The 21637-nt window shown below is 40.2% G+C and overlaps 1 protein-coding gene across 2 annotated transcripts in view; it reads right to left on the reverse strand.

Annotated features, from left to right (window-relative positions):
• Positions 1-21637, reverse strand: part of dpp10 (dipeptidyl peptidase like 10) — a 208487-nt gene that overhangs the window by 108371 nt on the left and 78479 nt on the right. Inside the window, exon 1 of one of the 2 annotated variants that reach the window (XM_020620180.1) lies at positions 2528-3012. The exons of the other annotated variant lie outside the window; for it this stretch is intronic. Within the exon in view, the coding sequence (XP_020475836.1) occupies positions 2528-2584 (57 nt within the window). The 5' untranslated portion in view covers positions 2585-3012. Of the gene's footprint in view, positions 1-2527; positions 3013-21637 lie in introns of those variants that run through there. 2 annotated transcript variants of the gene reach the window in all.

Raw genomic sequence — 21637 nt, forward strand, 5'->3', positions numbered from 1 at the left:
CAGGAATGCAACAGAAAAATAAAATAAAATATGTTAATTAGTCAAAAACCTTCCATAAAAATATACCAATAACATTAAAATACACACCCTACAACCCAGGAAATTTGCAAAACAACAAGGATAATCCACAACACAAGCCTCCCACTGCAATACAATCACCATCCTGTGAATTTTACTGGTTATCAGCATTTTGTAAGCCCTCATAAATTTGACAGATTCATGATGAACTACCATATTTGAGAGAAATAACATGCATTTTGTAAAGTAAGTATTCTAGAGTAACCTAACTATTCACATTCAAATGTACTGTTTCCATATTTGGAGATAATAAAGGACATTGAGAGTAAAATAAATGGTTAATTATCAACCAGAGCTTTTTCACGACTTGAATACTTTGTCTTTCATTTATTTATTTATTTATTTTGATATATTTATCAACTATGTGTGTGCATGAACCTTAAAATCTTGAAGTGGACTAATAATTTTAGAGGCTAACTTTGGCCTTTTTCAACTCTCTTTCAAACAACAAGTCCTGCAACCAAATCAATAATGACCATCATTTCAATACAACCCACAGAGTCAAATCGATTTAATCTAGACTTATCTGGAAATGCATGTTTTTGGTATTTGAGCTACAGGAGCTAGTGCAGAACTAGTGCAGTTCCATAGCTGGACAAAAAGAACTCTTCAGACTGGAGTATTATGGATTTCTGCCTTACAGTTCCACCAGTGTTTGGCAAGCTATTGACATCTTCTTGCCACAATGACTAAACCACAAAGAAAAAACCAAAGCAACAACAATGGACTTAACTTTAGCAAATGCAAACTTTTGCTAGAAAAACTGAAAAAGAGACTAGTAAAAGAGAATTATTGATTCTCCACCATGCTGCTACTAAAACAGCTTAAGGCTATTATTTAAAGATGCCACCAGTTTATTCTCTTTGTAATTCCCTCAGCTTGGTCATGCAACTTTGATGAGGGCTAGCCCTGTTAATAGCCTGCCAAGGAGCTACTGTACAGTATGTACACGCAGACTGTGGGTTGACATGGCCTGGGACTGGCTCTGCTTAGAGGCGCTACTGTCACGCACAGTGCTTGCAAAGTGAATCCAGCCTTCTGCCATTAGCTGATGTTATTGCATAAGACTGCACAATAACCTTAACTCGCTGACTAACACAGAGTGATCAAACATTTACCATGTGTACATGTTTAGTCACGAAGTCTAAAGTACTGTAGGTTTAAGTATGAACCATGGTGTCTGCAACAACAGAATTAAGCACAACATGAAGAGGTCCACACATATGTGGTCATACAGCACAGTATCACCACTAATTAATCAGTGAATATTGCTCACACATAAACAACATGACTTAGAAATGGCTTGAGGGCCACTCAGTAGTATCCACCGAGCTCTAAATGTAGAGAAGAGCTCTCAGTGCTGTGAGTACACATCTCAGGAGGCCTTCTAATATTTCAGGCACAGAAACTCAATTATGAGGGTGAGGTTTTGATTTCTTAGAATAATAAGGCTACCAGGCTGAATTCAATTAAGAGCACCCAGAATACATTTGGCAGTCACTCTGAGGAAGGCCAACAGTGAATGATGAAAAATTTGCATCATTGATAGAAAAGCACACTGACTGGTAGAGGCTGCATGTGCCTGGAGGATCACTGTTAACATTTAGAGAAGAGAAATCAGTAATTGGTGGTGATAGACACTCAGCAGTTTGGCGCAAACACAAGTGTATTTCCATCAAGTTGCAGACGCCAGTCCTGGCTAAGCCCTGATCTCATTCCTCGGAATCGTTTATAAAACAGGCATTGCAGTGCTCAGCGCCACCTGTAAGGTGCCTATAAAGGGAACATTTAACCCCTCCGGTCTAATGAGAGTGTAAGAAGGTGCAGAGATTACAGATACGGTGCTGCTGTTAAGTCACAGTACATGTGGAAGGAAAACGCACATACTATGGCATTTCCTCCTCTTACAAAGTGATTTTCCACGAGTGTTCTCTTTCAAGGTGTCAGGGGCAGCTGACAGGAGGCAACGACTGAATTACAATGCGCCCTGCGTAGTCTTCCCCTCTCTCTCTCTCCTGTCATTGACTGTGCATGTGCCTACAGCATTCAAGATTTCTATGACCCAGTCATGACAGCTGACAATGAGTTCCACGCACGGCTGACGACGGCTCCACTGTTTTCAGTACTGGCATGTGCATCTCCAACTTCAACCAGCCTCTCTCTCTATAGTCACAGCCTCATCGTCTGCACAGAAAACTGGTACTGACAAGAGAAGCCAAATACAGAACAGCCAAGCAACTCATGCGTTTTTACACATTCACTGGTGGTCAGCTGGCGTTTAGGCAAATCAGATAAGGAAATATGTGATCGTATACGAGCTAACACTACACAACTACAGAGCTCATCCTAGAGAGTTTGGCGTAATCCACATGGATAAAGTGTAAAAAATAAAAAATAAAAATAAAAAAAATTTCTGCAGATCAAGTCAAAAGAAAAGCCAGCTGCCCACCTCATCCTGCGGCGGTTGGTTCGGTCTCTGATTCGGCTGCTCCTTGGTAGCTGTCATTGTAAACTCCTCGTTTTATACAACTTGGCTGAATCCCAAAGAAAAACGGTCAGATTCCCCTTTTTCCGCGTAAGAAGTCAGAAGAAGGAAGGATGCAGGCAAAGCTCCGTTTTATCAAATGCGGAATCTTAAACAGGAGTGGAGGAGCAGGGGAAGGGATCCGTCACGATTGAATATCTGCGAGGTCTTGGAGAGCGTCTGACGAGAAGCCAACGCAGCCCGTGCGTTCACATCACCCCGCAGGAAAGGGAGGAGAGTTTAGGACACGCTCGTTATCGAACCGAGAAAGCAAAAGTGTTCTTACATTTTACCACCCTGACACTTCTGCTGAACGTCTGGGTGAGAAGGTGGAGGGCTCCATAACTCTCCCCTGTCTGCTCTCAGGGATGCTGGAATTTTGGAGGGTCAGGGGATATAACAGAGAGGAGAGGGAGGAGGGATGACCAAGTGGTCGTGTGATGGTTTCCTGAGAGGGTGGGGGTTGCTGGATCCAAAAAGACACCGTCCGTGTTAGGAGTGCAGTGTGAACAGTTTTGCTCTGCAGACTGTTTTCCTCCGGAGCCCGGGGCTGGAGCTGTCCGCGGTGCTGAAAGCCCACTGCACATTCATCCTCAAACACCACGCCAGCTCCTCTGTGACACCGGCCGCAGTCTCACTCATACGGCGTCTTTCTAGCTCCACGTCTTCTTGTTTTGTTAGACAGGAGCTGTTGCTTGACCATAAGTGATGAGTTTAAACGGTCAATAAAAGAAATTCAAAGCCGCTCATCACAGCTGGCTGTGGGCTGTTAAATGGGCCTCTGTGCAGGGCCAAAATGCAATCCCATTGGTCTTAGGAGCTGAAATGACACCTGTGAACCCACCGCTATATCAAACATATCGCCAGGCTTATGAGAGCAATGTTTTTATGGGGGGTTTATGGTGCTGGAAGCCCTCATGCTGAAGCTGCATTGTAACATAGAAGCAGGATAGGAGGCTGCCTCACATCGTTAATACCTCTACCAGACAAGGATCGATACTTCATATCAGCGTTTGACTTTTGTGGTGAATTACAGGACCACACATACAAGGAAGGTGAGGTGTAACAGTGGCAGACACACTCTGGCCACTAAATACCAGCGGTGGAAAGTAGCAAGCCTCCATGGTAGGCTACTCATGTGTAGTAGTACGTAAGCACAATTTTGATGTATGTAAATATTTCTGTCTTGTTATATGTTATACTTTTCCCCTAGCACATTTCAGAAGGAAATACTGAATGTTTTACTCCACTATGTTAGTTTATAGCTTTACATACAAAATATTAGTTTATAAACTATGATGCACTGTAATTTATTAAACAGCCAAAAAGCATATACAGCTGCTCAAGTTCTCTTCACCTGGGACAACAGTAACAGTTGTTTTGTGCATTTTGGTATACAAGAACTCAACATACTGTTTCATACTAACAGGAAAAGGTGCCATGCATGCACCGTGCAAAAGTAAGTAAGGTTAACTTTAGAATGTTACTGCCAAGACAAAATAAAATCAAATGAAATAAAAGTTGTAAAACCAAAGTTGTTTTGTGTGAGGTATTTGTTAGTTGTTGTCCTTTCCAACATTATTACATCATTCAAAATCTGCACAGAATTAGTCTGTAGTATGACTTTGTGTATAATACTGCACAGAAGACAGTGATGCATCTTGGTGCATCACTACTACTGAAGGCTTTCATCCCAGTGGGGACTGTCCTCCTGTAGAAAATTACTGTTTCTAATCAACTCCACTTTACTCATTACACGTCAAACAATAGTCTATATAACAAATTTAAAACATCCTCAGAGGAGACTAAATTGAATAAACAAAATGAATGAAATAAAGCTGATGATTGTTCTCATTTCCTGCAGTCATGGAAGTGTGGACATGGTAGATGATACTGTACAGTATATACCCACAGTACATACAGCAGTAGACTCCATCGGTGACTCTTCATGCCCTGTATAGATGCATCTGCACTCCGATCTTGTCTGTAATTTATCTATTGAGGAAAATGAGATGACACTTGACAGAAGTGAAGTAGAATATAGCGGTGCTGAAAAACCCATCTACTTGTATTATAATAAAAGCACACATTGATCTGTGCGATCCATTTTACAGACATGGGTAATCAATCCACTTTGAGAAGTAAGTTGGTCCATGCAGCCTTCGGCACCACTCAGTGATGCTACTGCAGCAGTATTGTTATGAGCAGCAAACCCAATTATTTAGTTAGCACAGCTAACAGCAATTCTTGTACTGACTGTTTTCTCTAAACTTTTGTGTATTGTATATGAGTACCTACAGTAAATACTTTGTAATGTTTTAGTTTTTCCTACATTGTGATTTTCTCACAACCTCAGGGCTGGATTAACCTGTTATAGACACTGTGGTGATTAGTTTGATGTAATGCTTCTGATCTGAATGTGACTCAGGCCTAACACTTTAAAGTCTGTTATTAATTCACAAAGGTTACTTGTAAGTTAGTACAGTAGCTGAAATCAACCCATTCTCCACTGGATATTATCTCTTTCTGTTTTTTTTATTTGTATAGCACCAAATCACAACAAAGGTCATCTCAAAGCACTTTATCAAGTAAGGCCTTGACCTTAGTACTATTATTATTATTATAGAGGAAAATCCAACAAATCCCCCTTAAGCACGCACTTGGTGACAGCGGGGAGGAAATACTACCATCTGTTTTGATCGAAGACTCTTTTCAGACCACTGGGCCATGTCTTGTTAACTTCTGAACTAAGTATGTTCCAGCAGCATTTAAACATGCTGTAGTTCACCCACTGTTTAAAAAACCAAACCCTGATCTTTCATCTGCTTCCAGCTTCAGCCCCATATCAAAACTGCCCTTCATCTCTAAAGTACTCAAAAAGATTGTGCCTATTCAATTGCAATCTTATATTGAGGAAAACATTATCTATGAAAAATTCCAGGCTGGTTTTTAACCACGACACAGAACTGAATCTGTGAAGTCTGTAATGAGCTCCTCTTGACAAATGATTCTGTGGTGACTCAGCCCTTTTGGTGCTTTTAGACCTGACAGCTGTGTTTGATACTTCAGGCCGTGTCACTTGTCTCTTGGTTGCACAAGTAGGTGGGGCTTAGGGGCACGGCTCTGAGTTGGTTCCAATCTTATTTAACTGACAGATGCTTTTCAGTAAATAATGGAGAGCATTCATCTTCTGTTGCGGGGTACCTCAGGGTTCAATTTTGGGTCCTGTCATTTTCAACCTTTATTTACTCCCCCTGGGATCAGTTTTTATGAAATATGGTTTATCATTTCATTGCTACACCGATGATGTACAAATCTATCATCCTTTGACTGAATAGTAGCACTGTCTGTCAGAGTGCATGAAAGAAGTGAAAACATGACTGTCTCAACATTTTCTCCATTTACATGAAAGCAGAACAGAATGCATTCTGTTTGGTAAACCAGCCTCTGCTTGCACCACTGATGCTCACCTCGTCTCTCTGGCTATTCTGTCAAAGCTTGAGGGGGAAAAAATTGAGAGACCTGAAAAAAGCTGTCTATGTTTTAATTAGCTCAAGGTTAGACCCATGCAATAACCTTGTACAAGGTATATAAATATAGGAGTTAGTAGGGTTAAGTCAATTATCTGTGACCCGCATCGAGCTGGGTAAAAATGCAACAGGTTCTAGACAGCTTCACAGAAATCTGATCATGTCACCTCTTTTCCTTTCATCCCTGCTTTGGCTCCCAGTTAAAAACAGAATTGAGGTTATTATGCTTGTTTTTACAGCTTTGACTGCTGAGACAACACAATACAAAATCAGCTTCTCCTGGAAGCCCCCATGTCAAAATGTAAGTGCTGAGGTGAAAGGGCCTTTGCAGTGGCAGTCCCCCCAACATTAAATATTAAAGTTGCAACATAAGATCTTTTAAATCCAAAACTATGCTCAAAACATATTGATTCAAGTTAGCATTCCACCTCTAGCTCTAATATGATATTTTATTACCATTTTGTTTTGTTGTCTGTGATATGGTTTGTCTGTTTATTCATTTTCCTTCTATTATATGTTTTAATTGGTACTTACGCCTCCTTCTACTTTTTTACTTGCTTTTAATTAGCTAGTTAAACTAGTTAGCCAAGCATACTAATGTCTTCAGCTCATAACAAAGACAAAACCATCTTTAAATGTTGAGTATTGTTTTAGAACAGCCACTTGAACGTGACACACCTGCCGTATCTAGTTCAGGTTGATGATATACGACTGGTCAACTGCTGTTCAGGGAGGAATTCAGCAAACAGTCAGTTGTTGCATTCGACATTCCTTGGGTCCTATTTCCCTAAAACAGGTCACAGAGGCAAACACAAGACTAAACTCCATATGAAGGCACATATGAGTGTGTCCAAAATATTTTGGCAATTTTGGTGACCACTGATGTCGGTGCATATTGGGCGCAGCCAGGCGCAACCAGGCATAACGTGGAAAAGAGAGGGAATGCATTATTAGTGGGAGGATGGCATCATGAACAGCTGGTGTCAGGACGGGTTTCAGTAATGGCCAATTAAATCAGTTCCTCTCATCGCCTTTAAAAGCACCATCGGAAACCTGACTGATTGATGTCATGGTGGCTGATCTGGAGAGGCTCTGTCAAATAACATTTTCAATCAAAGAATGTGAAATACTAGTCCATGAGGTGCAGCGCTGCCAGGACCACATCTGTCTTCTTCGCCTACCAGTTATGTACTCCATCCCTAAATTGTGATGAGAAAAATATTTATTGTACAAGTATTACACATAAATATTCACTCAGTAGTCCACTAATATCACTGAGCAGCCTTTGTGCGTGTAGGACAGAAAGACTCTGTTCCTGTAACCAGCAGCAATTGTAGCCTATAGCAATGTTGACTCACATTTGCTTGGTGTGGACAGAAGGTGGGTCCAGATACGACAGGCCAGTTTGAACACCTTTATATCTATAGTGACACAATGAGGACTAGTTTATTTATCTTATTTGAAAATAATCTTTCCAAATTACAGATCTTATATCTGGGTACCTGCTCTCATGCTTACTAGTCTAAACTGTTACTGGACAAATTGCAACGCACCTGCTTTTGTGATAAAAGGTGGTCTGAACAGGTTTTAATGCAAATGTAATTTTGGGTCAAAATATGCATCAGAATTACATTGTGCTGCCATATCAGCATGCACATGGCCTCAGTCTACAATAAGTGTATTCATTCGTGACAGGAAAACACCAAACACACCAATGCTAAAAAAATACAGACTTGCAGCCAAGAAAAATTGAATAAAGACTGCATTTAAAGTTATACCAGCTTTAAGATCACTGGAAAACAGGGCCCTGTTTTGCCCCTGATGCCTCACATCTATCAGGTCAGACCTGATATTGTCTAGTTTAATTCACTATATCTTAAAACCTAAAATCATTTGGTCTAGAAAACTAGATTTTGACACAGGTCTAATTTACATAACATGGTCACACAGTTGGCTAGTAATGCAGAAACCACCTTAGTAGGAAATTTGCTTTAGCAACAAAAAAATCCCCAACAAATGAACAATTTACTATGCTACCAAAATGTATTGTAATGAAGTATTTGATGTTTTGTCAGCTTTATTCTCGTAAGAGCTCCACAGATGAACTTGACACACCTACAAAGAATGAAACAGATTTTTTTAACAGCCTCCCTCTGGGGGCCAAGGCTTCAGTATCTCAGCCTTGATGTCAATAACCATTCAAAGCATAAAACAGGGAATTTGCTCTTCAGAAAGCAGGACATAGATCCACTGCACTCTCCACCACACCGTGACAATACAAAGTAAATCCTGTCAAATATGTCACAGAACTGGGAGAAATGCCAGCAAAAGGCCTTCATATAGTATCAGCACTGAGGGCAGACTAAACATCTCTCTGGCTCAAAACACTGACAATCAAATATTGACATCTTGTGTTTGACCTGCTCCACCTTAAGAATGTCAAAGACGTGAAATCATTGTAAAGTAAACTCCCTGTCAAAGAAATGTACAAACAGTGTGAGGCAGTCATCTTCTAATCTTTGAAGGTCAAGTGTTGGCTCTAACAAAGAATTTATGGTAAAAGGAAAAAAAAAAGTCCGTTTCCTTCTGTGTAGATGTGTGGAGTTCATCAGTGGAACTCTTATTTGCATAAATTCCTCTTAACCTTTTCTAGTGTGTGCCAGTTTTTGAAACTAATGGAGTTTGCCTGTTTGGAAGAGCGAGTGATGCCCACATTTGATTTGATTTGATTTGATTTATTCTTTCAAGCATGTAAAGACAGTTGATATGTCAACACACATAATTTTACACATATCCAACAAATGCTAATCCGATATCAATTTGCTTATACCTAGTACATGCTTGAATGGAGTAGGAAGAAGTCAGACTTATCCAGTCCTACCCCATGACATCACATACCTTTATATTTATGTTTAAACTTGTCAATTCTAGTACTGTTTTTTATGTCTACACTTAAGTTATTCCATAGTTTTACCCCACTTATGGAAATACAAAATCTTTTTTTGGTTGTACGTATAGCATGAATTTTTAAATTTAACTGACCCCTTAAATTGTATCCCCCTTCCCTTTCATTAAATAGTTTTTGAATTCCACCAGGTAATAAATTGTTCCTGGCTTTATACATAAACACAGCAGTCTTATATCCCACTAAATCAAAAAATGTTAACAATTTAGACTGTATGAAAGCTGCATTGGTGTGATCCCTGTACCCCATCTTATGCACAATTCTTATCGCTCTTTTTTGTAATATATACATTGGATGTGAATGGATGATGAATATATCTGATCATCTTTAGAAGCTTGTTTAATCTGAAGGTAAAGGGGCTTTACTATTCACCTTCAGAGTTGGATTGCACCTACCATATGTTCCATGTGTTTACATTACTGTTATAGACCATCAGTGTTTATAAGATCCAAATATATAAAACCTAGATTCTCTCATGGTGAGACTGCACTACAGTTTGTCATTGTAGGTAATATGCTGAATTCTGAATGTGCGAACACACACCGACACAGTCTCACACACAAGATCTGTGCGTCTGTTGCTTACAGCAAATGTATTGAACTGTCACAAGCTTTTATTTTGGTCCACTTTTATTTTCCTACCCGGCCCCTGTCTCAGCTCCAGCTGTACTCCAGCTCCGCTTTCACTCACCTGCAGCGCACTGTGCACAATCAGCCAGCCAACATATAAGCCAACTGTCTGCATTCAGTCACTGCCAGATGGTCATTGTCATTGATGAAATTGTCTCTCATCATTCTCCAGTTTTTGTCCTCTGGGCTCATCCCAGCAGTGATCTGTTTTCTCTCTCGGATTCTGACCCGGCTTTCCGCTGCCTTTAGTGCTGCACTGATTTGCATAAAGGCCATTTGTTCTGTGGACTTCTGGTCAGTAACCTGTTTAGGTAACTGATAGACTGCATTGGTTTAATTCCAGATTTGAGCAAAACTAAATTTGGCAGTGATTAAAATGTCACCAAAATAAAAGACACTATTAATCATAATTTTACAAAAGTAGCTTATAAGCTATTTCAGAGTTAATGCCATAAACACACACCCATCTTCCCAGGATGTACCCAACGTTTCTTTCGTCATTAATCAAAAGAATAAATTAAAAAACAGCATCTAAAGTTTATGAACAACTAAATAATGACATGTTGTAACTTGTAGGCTGTTATCTAAAGCTTTACCCAAACTGTCGACCTTTCAACGTTAAAGATTCACAGAGAAACATGATAAAAACACACCACATAAGAAAAAATGCTGGTTTTCTTTTCATAGTAACAGACATTAATGGGCTAATCTGTTTTTCATGTGCTTTTACAGTTGATAACTTAGTGCACATTGACAGCCGGATCCAGGTCGACATACACAGCAGAGCAGTGGAAATGCTGCAGGATGGCACTGTTCTTTCTCTCCACCTCACACTGAGCTCAGCCCGTCCGAGATGTGCTCATTCTCCTGCTTGTTTAACGCCTGCGGAGGCTGTTTGAATTGTGTTGTGTTGTGTTTCAGACACTACCATGCACAGAACTATGAGAATATGGGTGGTGGCATTAAATCTAACCAGGCTGGGCTGAATTACTGGCATAAGATCAAAGACAGTGCTTTAAAAGATATATGTAGGTTTGTAGGTTGCTGTGGTGCAGTTAAACCTTTTGTTTTTCTCAGTAAATTGTCAAAAAATTACTTATTTGATAGTAGGAGAAGATGCTGCTCCAATAATGAAGAGTCACAAACACCTCTTGCATGTGCAGAAACTCTGTATGAGAGTATGATGCAATATAATTGGTAAGGTGAGGTGTGAATTATAAGCTAGAGAGCATGTGCAGTTGTTAGGGTGAATTACTTTACTTTTAACTGCTTGGCAGAGTTGTGGAGTGTGTGGGGGTGGAGCGACAGAGAGACAACTAGGGAGACAGAGTGAGAGTGGAAGAGAGCCCTTGGGAGGTGTTTTGCTGAGGTGTCTGCTGTTGATAAAGTATTTATGACCCTGGGGCAATTTAGTGCAGACATTCAGGAACTTCATGCCACTGGACTGCTGATGAAAGTTTCATGACCAAACTGTACTGTGTGCCACTGTGGCTTAGCCGGAGCAGCTCCGCATTCAACACATCACATTGTTATGGCACAGTGCGCACTTCTGACTGGGGGGTATATTATCAGCCCAGATTCCTAATCAACAGCAGTCAACACCTCCTTGGTTAATATTTATTATGTACACCTCTTTTCTTTTTTTCAAAATGTGAACAAAGCAAAGTAATGTTTGCTGTGCAGACCCAGTGTCGGTGTATAACAAATAGCCCGACACGACTGCCACTGCGACAAGAAGTGCTCAACTAACAGTCCATCATTACTTTAAGAAATGGAATTCAGTCAAGCTGAAAAATTTAAGAACTCTGAAAATTTCTTCAAGTGCAGTCACAAAAACCATTAAATGCTCTGTTGTAACTGGCTCTGGTGAGGACGGTCTGAGTAAAGGAAGACCAGCAGCTGCCTCTGCTGCAGAGCTTTAGTTCACTAGAGTGACCAGGCTCAGAACTTGAAGAGACTGTGTGAATCAGGCCTTCATGGTGGAACTGCTGCAGAGAAGCCACTACTGAGGGAGACCAAGAAGAAGAGAGCTGCCTGGGCCAAGAAAGAAAGAATGAACATTAGACCAGTGGAACTCTGGGCTTTGGTCTGACGAGTCCAGATTTGAGAGTTTTGGTTCCAACTGCTGTCTTTTGGTGAGACACAGAGAAGGTGACCAGATGGCATCCTGGTGTCCCTGCTTATGACACTGGTTGAGAAAATGCCAAGAGTGTGCAAAGTTTTACCAACATCTTCAACCAGTAAGGTGGGGCAGCTTGTAGGTATTCTGAGAAGTGACACTAAGGTGCTCACTGCTGCTTGTTAAGTGTATTGCTTTGAGCATTCAGTAATAACTTAAGGTCTCTTAGATGAGAGCATTACCATTTTAATCACCTCCTCTCTTGTCTCATCTGTACTATGGTGACATAACATTATGATTACTGTGCAATATTCAGATGGACTAAATTAAGAAAATCTAATTAAAACAGAACTATTGTTTTAAAAAGTGAGTTTGACAAAATTAGGATATTGAAGGGAACATGTCATTCTCTCCCCCAGTGTAAAGGACATCCATGGGGGGCAGGAGCCGACTCTGAAACTTCAAAAAATAGTTTGACTATATTACATGTATTTATCAACCAGCTCTTACCTGGTGTGTTTGGCACAACCAGAGCTCGTCTCAATGGCTCTGCACCAAGCAGAAGTACACTTAGTATTTAGATGTAATATCAGCATCAATTTGCACTCCCCAGTGCCATGAATACTGACATCAAAATGGTCAATTTGCTCCACAGTTTGGGTTTTTCAAATGGTCTGCCTGGGGTGTATAAACATCAGGCAAACAAAATGACCAGCAGAAGCCCCTTTCATCACACTACAGACTGGGTATGAGGATAATTTTGCAAAATGTTTAACAATCACAACTGTTTTCAGACATTTAAATTCTATAATTTTAACAATAAAAAATGCATGTCAGGCTTTAGTTCACTGAAAAGTGATTATTAAGATTCAAAAGGAATGGAGAAATTAAATGAGCCCAAAGGGTACAGCACAAAATATCTTTAACATTTTTTATTTCCTAGTATAAGATCTTTGATCCTGTATGAAAGTTATAACTGTAATTATATCATCATTAGACGGGATACATGCAATGTGATCTGACTGAGAGCCAAATGCAACAAGTGTAAGTCTTTGCAACATAATGTGCCACATCTAGCAAACATCCATCCATCCATTATTTATACTGCTTATTCCTAAAAAGGGTGACAGGGGCTGGAGCCAGTCCCAGCTGACATCGGACGAGAGGCAGGGTCCACCCTGGACAGGTCACCAGTCTATCACAGGGCTGACGTGTAGACAAACAACCACACTCACTCCAATGGGTAATTTAGAGTCACCAGTCAATCTAAGCTGCATGTCTTTGGACTGTGGGAGGACGCCAGGGCACCTGGAGAGAACCCACAAAGGCACAGGGAGAACATGCAGACTCCACACAGAAAGGCCCCAGGTCAGTCAGGGCTCGAACCCAGAACCTTCTTTCCAGCAACTATTAATCCATTCATTTAATTCTATGGAGCAGGTTTCAGAAGGCGCCCAGCTGTTGACACTGCAACGTGAGTCATTTCGCAGTCAGTGTAGTTCATTATTATGGCTGTGTCATCCCGCTGTGCTTGTTGATACCATGTCAGAGGAGCTGAATGAAATCTTAATAAGGGTGTCATCCAGAGTGAAAGTAACCAGATCAGGCTCTGCTGGTATACACGTACACATCTGAGACTGAATAATGTTTGATGAATCTATAAATGAATCCAAGTTATAGTCAGACACAGTGACTCATCACCTGTATGTACAGTAGATGAAACATTTGACTTGTAGTAATAGTTTTGGAGTAAGGTTGCATCTTACAAGTAGCTTATAAATGTTTAAATGTAAGTCTTTTATCACAGAATATCACTGTTATTTGTATTTTACTACTTAGAGTATTCAGACTGTCACTGTTGTTGTTATGTAGTGTGCATGTATGTAATGGGCTCCCACCCCTGTGGCCCGTAAAGTTGTATTCCATTCTATTTTACTTTGCTACAGTGATGTGCGATGCCACTTACTTCCTTTCCAGTACCAATAAAACCCAGGCTGGTATCACCAATAAAATATACACTTACCCCCCAGGTGGTTTACTGATTTTAGATATTGATCTTTTAACATGGGACTTGATCCTAGAACAGGAAATGCTGAGATCAGAAGTTTTGATTTTTTCAGGATCGATCTGCACATCACTACTTTGTTAGTTCTTCTGACCAGATATATACAATACAGGAGATCATATATCTGTTACTAGGGTGGGTAATCCCTCAAAATTATTAAGAATGCATTCCACACATTCAAGCACAGGACCTGCGGGCATCCACGCTGCCCCCTTGTTCGCAGCTGAAACATTGAATTCCAAACCGCTAACCAGCCTGGAATGTGAATAGCTTGAATTTCCCCACAGGGATCAATTACATTACATTACAATTCACTTCTGCACCAAATCCTAGTGCTGGAGGAGAATGCTGTACTCATTGTTGGCCTTGTATTTTTAACTAGCAATGAGCTGATTACAACCTCAAGCCAGTGGAGGTATAGTAAATGGACTTATTTGTAAGAGTGGTTTGATGGGTCTCAGCAGTACAGTTGTTTCTCTGTTTGTTGTACTTCTGTTTCTTAAGGCATTGGACTAACAACATTGTGTTTTTTGTTGACATCAGAGCTCATGAAAAGTTTACATCCAACTATGAATGTACCATACCATCAAGAACTGTCTTTGTATCACAGCCTGCTGTCCAGTATCTGATTCCTCTGTGTTGTATCATAAAGCTCCATTATTGTCCAACAACTGTTTAACAAAGCATCATTGAGCCACATTGTTGCACTGTGTGAAATGTTCCTCCTTCATTACCATAAACGTGCATACCGTAGCTTCCTGACTCAATCTCACATGCACTGTCCCGATGCCAATAATCCTTGTTTTAATTTCAGCAACATGTTTAAGATAAGTAACATTTGTGTGCATGTTTGACCTATGACTTGACTTAGTAACAATCAAATATACAGCACCACTATACTGTAACTGAATACATAAGTCAGTAACAATACACTGAACTGCAGTGCCATTTCACAGCGTACATTTCTCTACCTTTGTTACAGTAATTCTGACCTGAACAAGTGGCTCCAGCCCTCCCACTTGTCCCGAGCCAATCGTGTAGCAGGGAGGAAGCTCTAGCATTGTCACTTCTCAACAGCTTGTTTGTGCATCATGTTCCTCCTGGATCAACAGACAGGAAAGCATTTGGCTACGGAGCACAGGGCTCTGAAAGCCCTGAAGCATTCTTTGACATGGAGTGAAATGTTTCATGCTCGCCATAGAAAAGCCAAGGCAGCATGCACTGTTTAAAGTCCTAATCACTGACACAAGTTATGCAGAACATGGGGATGTGTCATTATACACACGCTGGCAGGCCTGAGCTTATTAGGTCAAACCTGGTTCAGTTTAATACTGTAGTATCATGGGATACCTCTGAATTTTAACACTGGCAGTTAGAATTCTTCCATGATTGAGATCAGAGTTAATTCTTTGAAAATAGAAAATCTATTTCCCTCAATTCTGACGATTCACATACTCTCTATGAAAACAAAGAATGAAGAAGGAACAGGCAACTGTGACAAACTGCACAGTAATAAAAGAAAAAGTAGCAGGCAGAGAACAGCCTATACATGCAGTCTACATTACATAGGACCAGTAAGCTCATTTATTTTCATCCTTTTTAATCACACATTACCACTTATATATGCCAGTATTCAAATATTTAACAAAACATTATTAAACTACATACAAAATATGAGCCTCTTTGGTAGTCACAGAAATGCTTCTGCCCCCAAAGCACAGCAAAAGTGTTTTTGAGCCATTGTATTGTCTAAACTCAGGCACTTAAATTACATTCACAAATTCCTTGCAAAATGTACAACCCACGGGCTGGGTGAATTAGTTGATTAAAATGGCGCATCATTTTGTGTAGTATAATTAAAACATCAGTATAACAGTAAATTATTATTATTACTTTCAAAGTGGTTTTTAATATCCATTTTTATGTTAATTGAAACAGCTTGTTCCTCTTTTCCTTTATGTTGTGTGTTTGCCTTTAATTTCTCTTATGGAGAGAGACTTCACAAAGCAGACTACTTCACAAAGATCGCTGAAGGAAATAATGGCTTGAATGTAAATAAAGGGAAATTCATTTATCACTCATAAATAGACAGCGCTCCTGATGTGAAGTACGCATGAGGTGCTTCACACTCTCACTGCACATTTGTCTTTTAGAAATACCAGTTTATATGTGGAAATTGGCATAAGCAAGAATTCTATGTTCACATCTGGCCCCAGATGTGGTCTAGTTGACCCCACTGCACTGTGATCTGGTGTGTTTTCCTTAACCCAATAAGATTTCTTGATGCAGATTGCATGTTAATACCAGATGTACTGTAAACTGGACTGGGAGGTATGGTTCCAAACATTCATTGTGATCTGGTCTCAATATGGAAATTAGGTAGGTGGGATTGGTGAATGAGGAAACACGACAGCCTGCAAGGCAGTCGTCATGTGACAAATGGAGACAGTCGAAGGCTTCCACCGGCTGCCATCGTGTAGTCTGCTTAACAAGATACTGGTCCTTCTACGGCAAGAAGGTCAGTACTAGAAGTGCAGCCTTCTTTCTGGCATTACAGTAAAGCTCCCTCCAGAGGCACAGATATGCTACTGTATGGTCACTTCAGATACTTGATCGGCAGCTTGACATAGCAGGATCGGTGACTATCTAACAGTTTTGGTCTTGTTTTTCTTAAGAATGTGGCCATACTCTCCGTTTTGCATTTATATCTAGCTGAGGTCTGTTTGCCAGTCCAGCCTCCAGATGTTGTCTGGCAGCACGTTGCATGTACTTCTATATAAATAGCTCGTGTCACACTTCGGTCCTGCAAACATTTACACCGACTACCGTTCACTTCTGTTCACTTTTGTCTTGTAACTGAGAAGCAAGAGGCCCAACGTTCTGACACTGGGGCCCACATTTTGCCCCAGAATTCGTTGGTAGACATCCAGAGCCTAAAGAAGCAAAGCAACCCCAAAACATCAGTGAACCTCCATCGTGTTTGACTGTAGGGACCGTGTTCTTTTTGTTTGAAGGCCTCATTTTGTTTTCTGAAAACAGCAGAATGATGTGCTCGACCAGAACGTTCTATTTTAGTCTCATCTGTCCACACAAAGTTTTGATGTAAACTGCCAAAATAATCATTTCAATTCAATATGAACACAATTAAAGGGCATATGTTGCAACTGCACGCACACAGATGGCACAGAATTCACAACTCTATTCCTGACAACTATCAAATGGAAAAAAGTCTCTTGCAACCATCATATGTTAAATTCTCTACACACAGTCCTCTAAGGAGTTTGCAGTTTGAGCTGACAGATGCATGTTCTTTTCAGGCATGGAAGGAATTATCGTAGCTAACATTTTCTCTGTGGGAATGCTGCAGAGACACAGAGAAAGACAAAACAGCAGATGAGATCGCTGGGTATCAGTCCTGCTACCACAGACAAGTGACTTTAAGCTATCCCAAGTTGGCTCAAACATTAACTTGCAGCTGTCTTGGATTCAATGATAGCCTAGATAGGAAATCACCAGTGGCCCTTATGTGGGTCAGTGTTTGCAGAAGAAGCAGGCGTAGCCCTTTTACTTTCCTTGGTCCTCACTCCCAAGTCGCTCACAGGTAAAATGGCTGCGAATTAAGGTTAAGACTTCAACCAGAGTCAGTGGAATGAGTTGGACTGAAGATCATTGCTTTACTAGTGCTGAGCTTGAGACGAAGATATAAACCACAATTGAAAAGGATGCATTGGGGTTGATTTCAAAAAGCTTTTGATACTACTGCTGGTGGCAAGAGAGTTGTAGGAAGGAAGCTGGAGGAGTCCTCATGGAACCGAAGAACTGGGGAAGCTGACAAGGCAGCTGTGTGAAAGGCCCCACAGATGGTGGAGCGGGACGAGCAGCACAAACCGAAAAAACAATGTAGAAGAAGATCCAGATAATTAGTATTAATAATTGATAATTAATGATATCCTGGCTGATCTCATGTGCAGATCACTTGATAACAGCCAGGGAATTAAACAGTATGAAATTATTTCCCACTATGATATAGTATCTTTACCTTTATATTAACTTGTATAACTTGTATAGCCTGAACTTCCTCTGTGCAGTATAGTCTTTTTAGTGTTTCACCCCAAGATTTCACACCCCCCCATTATGTTGTGATGTTTATACACTGTCCTGAAACACTAAGTTTAAAAAATGTTTGATGAATGAATATGAAAATATATTATCAGAATGACACGTACAAATTCAATTAAATAGGTACATTTTGTTAAAAGTAGGTACAAAAGTAGGTAGGTATCTTTGACAGCTTCTTGTTTTGTGGGTAATTGTTTTAACCTTTTGACTTTGATCATTTAGTATGCATTGTGCTGCACTGCATTCAGGCATTTGTGTAAAAACAAAAACAAATAAATGGAGCAAATGACAGGATTCTGGAAAATATCTTGCAAGTGCTTCAGTGTTTTGACAGAAAAGGGGATAGGAAGCAAAGCTAGAGAAGACAAAAAAGAAGAAAAGTTAGAGACAAAGACAGAGAGGACACCTACACAGCCTAATCTCTCTGAGCACTGTGTGGGAGGAGAACAACATAGCTGATGTGGACACAATAACCTGTTCTGACTGATAGCCTTTCACTTGACTGCAGGCCAGGGCGCCATTCCGAAAACCAGGATTGTTAGTCGCATGTTACATGCCCTCACCTCGAGGTCCATCTGGATGCACAGACTGTGGAATAGAGGCGCTGCAGGATTGTTATATTGATCCATTTGCATTCAATCAGGTTGCTGTCAATTGAGGGCAATGAGGGCTGGTGTCAAAGGAAAGCATGCATTTCAGGGTCTGCAGACAATGACATGCACTTGAAGTTTTTGCACTAGTGCAACAATAAGAACAACATGCTGTGTAATGGTCAGTTCAAACAGACTGGATTTAGCCCACACATTCATCAGCCACTTGTGATATAAGATGTTTCATATTTGGATGTGAAATACCTGACAGTTTGAACTGAAATATTTGATTGCCATTTTTTAGCAGATTTCCTGAATTTATGGCTGGAAAAATGATTTTTAAATCCTCAATACCAAACAGTTCCAAATGACAGCAGCACCGAGTGGCTTTTCACATACAGCCTAATGGCATCCAGCCCACAAAACTGGCAGGTTTGTGCAATTAGAGTGCCTGATGCCACAGGGCTCCAAATTGCCTCTTGAAAGGAAAAAACTTCAAATCACACATATCCAGTTCATGATTGTGAAGTTCAGTGTCTTACAGTACACGTGTTTATTGTCCTCACTTGGCCATCATGTGGACATCTCACTGGCAGTCAGGTCATCAAGGAAAATATAAAGTGTTGCAGTCATAGGTTATCTTGCAATGCAAGTGTAATTTACATTCTCTGGTGCTATGGCAGATGCTCTGTACTGTAGCTGAGGGTGTAAAGAAAGTGGAGAAGAACTGGTTCAGCACAGGTCTGTAATGTTTTACATTTTCAAGCAGAAATAACAGAAAACCTCTGACTGGTTAGAGAGGTCAATCCTGCTCAAACCTTTTAGAAGCTAATATCTCTGCACTGCTGCCGGTGCTGTTCAATGAGTCTGGGTCACAGGGGGCTTCAACAGCGCCTCTCCACATTAAGACAAGTTTTGGGGCAGATTTTGTACAAAACAAATATTTGAAAAAAGTTACATACTCTAGCTTTAAATGTAACAGTGACTAGTAAGAAGAAACACTCAATATTCAGCAAATGGCTTGTTGGTAATGGAAAGTATTCCAAAGACCCCTGATAATGATGCAGTCACTACACTAAAGAACATTATCTGTTTTTAATAAGAATAATATAAGAAGAAGAAGAAGAATATCAGTAGAGGTGATCCTGACCCTGGGATTTCTTAGCATTGGGTTGAAACAACTTTGTTGTACCTGTATGTACTGTACTGTAAGGGCTGATAAAAAAAAAGATCATTACATAAAACCACACACTTAATACTATTTAGGACTTTTTTTCAGCAGCACCCATTCAATGTGTCAACATTCTGTAATAATCTTTCCATGTAGCATTTTTAACTGTTAGTGGTGAAGTCACCTTTTAGTGTATGGGATTCAGATTGTCCTCCCACGCACAGAGGATTCACTGATTCATCCACTTGATATCAGCCTCCCTGTTCGCTGATCCCTCTCCTACAGCTGTATCAGAGCCTTTATCTGTAATAACTCTAGTTTTTAACCCAAGTGCAGACAGTGGACAAGGAGGTGACAGTGAAAGGTGACTGGTGATTAACTGGCAAACAAGTGAAGGACACACAGATAATATCTTACTCGTGGCCAGGCAAAGGAATTGCAAGCTCAAAACACTAGATAAACTATCAGAAAATGAGCACAGAGTATCTCTGGAGGCTGAAATTAATAGCAGAAACAGTGAAAGTAGAAGTTCACCTAGGTGATTAAATCAACAGAAAACAAAACCATCTCAGCAAAGACTCAGATAACCCCTGGTAGAATGCTCTTAAAGTACTTTGCACACTGGCTGAGGAGCATAATCATATAACTCTTTACAAAATTAGGATAAATAGTCTTTTAACATGAATTCACAGGATTACAGGTTAAAGTTGTTCTCAGTCTTTTTAGATATCTGAATCATACAGGAAGTGGTGAGTCGTTAATTAAAGTCTTGGCTAAGCATCAGGGCCAAATCACGTTATGACAGCATGTGATGGACCAAGGGCCACAAAGTATTTTTCTCATAGACAATCACTAGAAAAAAAACAATCTGTAAGACTGAACTCTGATTCTTTTATTATCAGAATTTGATCCACTGGCTCTAATATCATCTGTAAAGTTTAGAAGGGCCACAGAGTTGTAGTTGTTTTTTAATCCCATTAAGGGAGCTGACTAGAAGTCTCGGCTCAGCTGGAGAAGGATGCAAGTGCATGTGCTCTATGGGCCCAAAAACATTCAATCTTATGGAGCATCCAGGAAAGTTTTCATTTTTATGACATGACACTGTGCTTTTAAAAAATGTGACTAAATGTGACTAGCTCAAGAAATTGTCAACGGCTCTAACAGGAGTTCATTACAAAAGGCTTTGAAATGCCAAGACAGCTGAAGTTCATTAACTAGACAATTTAGCTGATAAGACTGCTGCAGACTGGACAGCTTAACAGCATCTAATTAACATCTGGCTTCAGTATATGACATCCAGACCTTTAGCATCATAAAGGAATTACATCTGGGTGCAGCAGACTTAGGGTTTTACAGCTTGATAGATCAGAGGAAAGAGGATATATCATTCACTGTTCACATGACTTGTTTTGTGTAAGTAGTTATTTGGAATATTAGCATGCTTTCAAAAGTTTCTATGTTTGTGTCAGGAAAATGGCATTATTATGTTTTTACAGCTGCTCTGATTTTAACTTCAGTCAGAAGCCAAAGAGACACATGAAAGATTATATAACTGTTGTTGTAGGACATAAAAGCAGCTACTGAACAAAAGCAACTCCTCCCTAATGATCAACTACACGAGCACCCTTTTCCAGAAACCTCTTCAGCCTTCTCCTGCCCATCTGTGTTCATCGGTGTCCATCCTTTGATCCACTCTGACAGTTCACTTTGGTACTGAAAACAGAAAGTGACCTTTTTTGAGACGCCACAAAACTATTCAGTTGTACTGTATTCTTTTTTTAAACCGACTTTTTATTCATGTCCTGTTTACTACAACCATTTCCTCCTGCAGGCCCTCCTCCTCCTCA

Source organism: Monopterus albus, unplaced genomic scaffold (assembly GCF_001952655.1).
Source record: "Monopterus albus unplaced genomic scaffold, M_albus_1.0 scaffold234.1, whole genome shotgun sequence".
Lineage (NCBI taxonomy): Eukaryota > Metazoa > Chordata > Actinopteri > Synbranchiformes > Synbranchidae > Monopterus > Monopterus albus.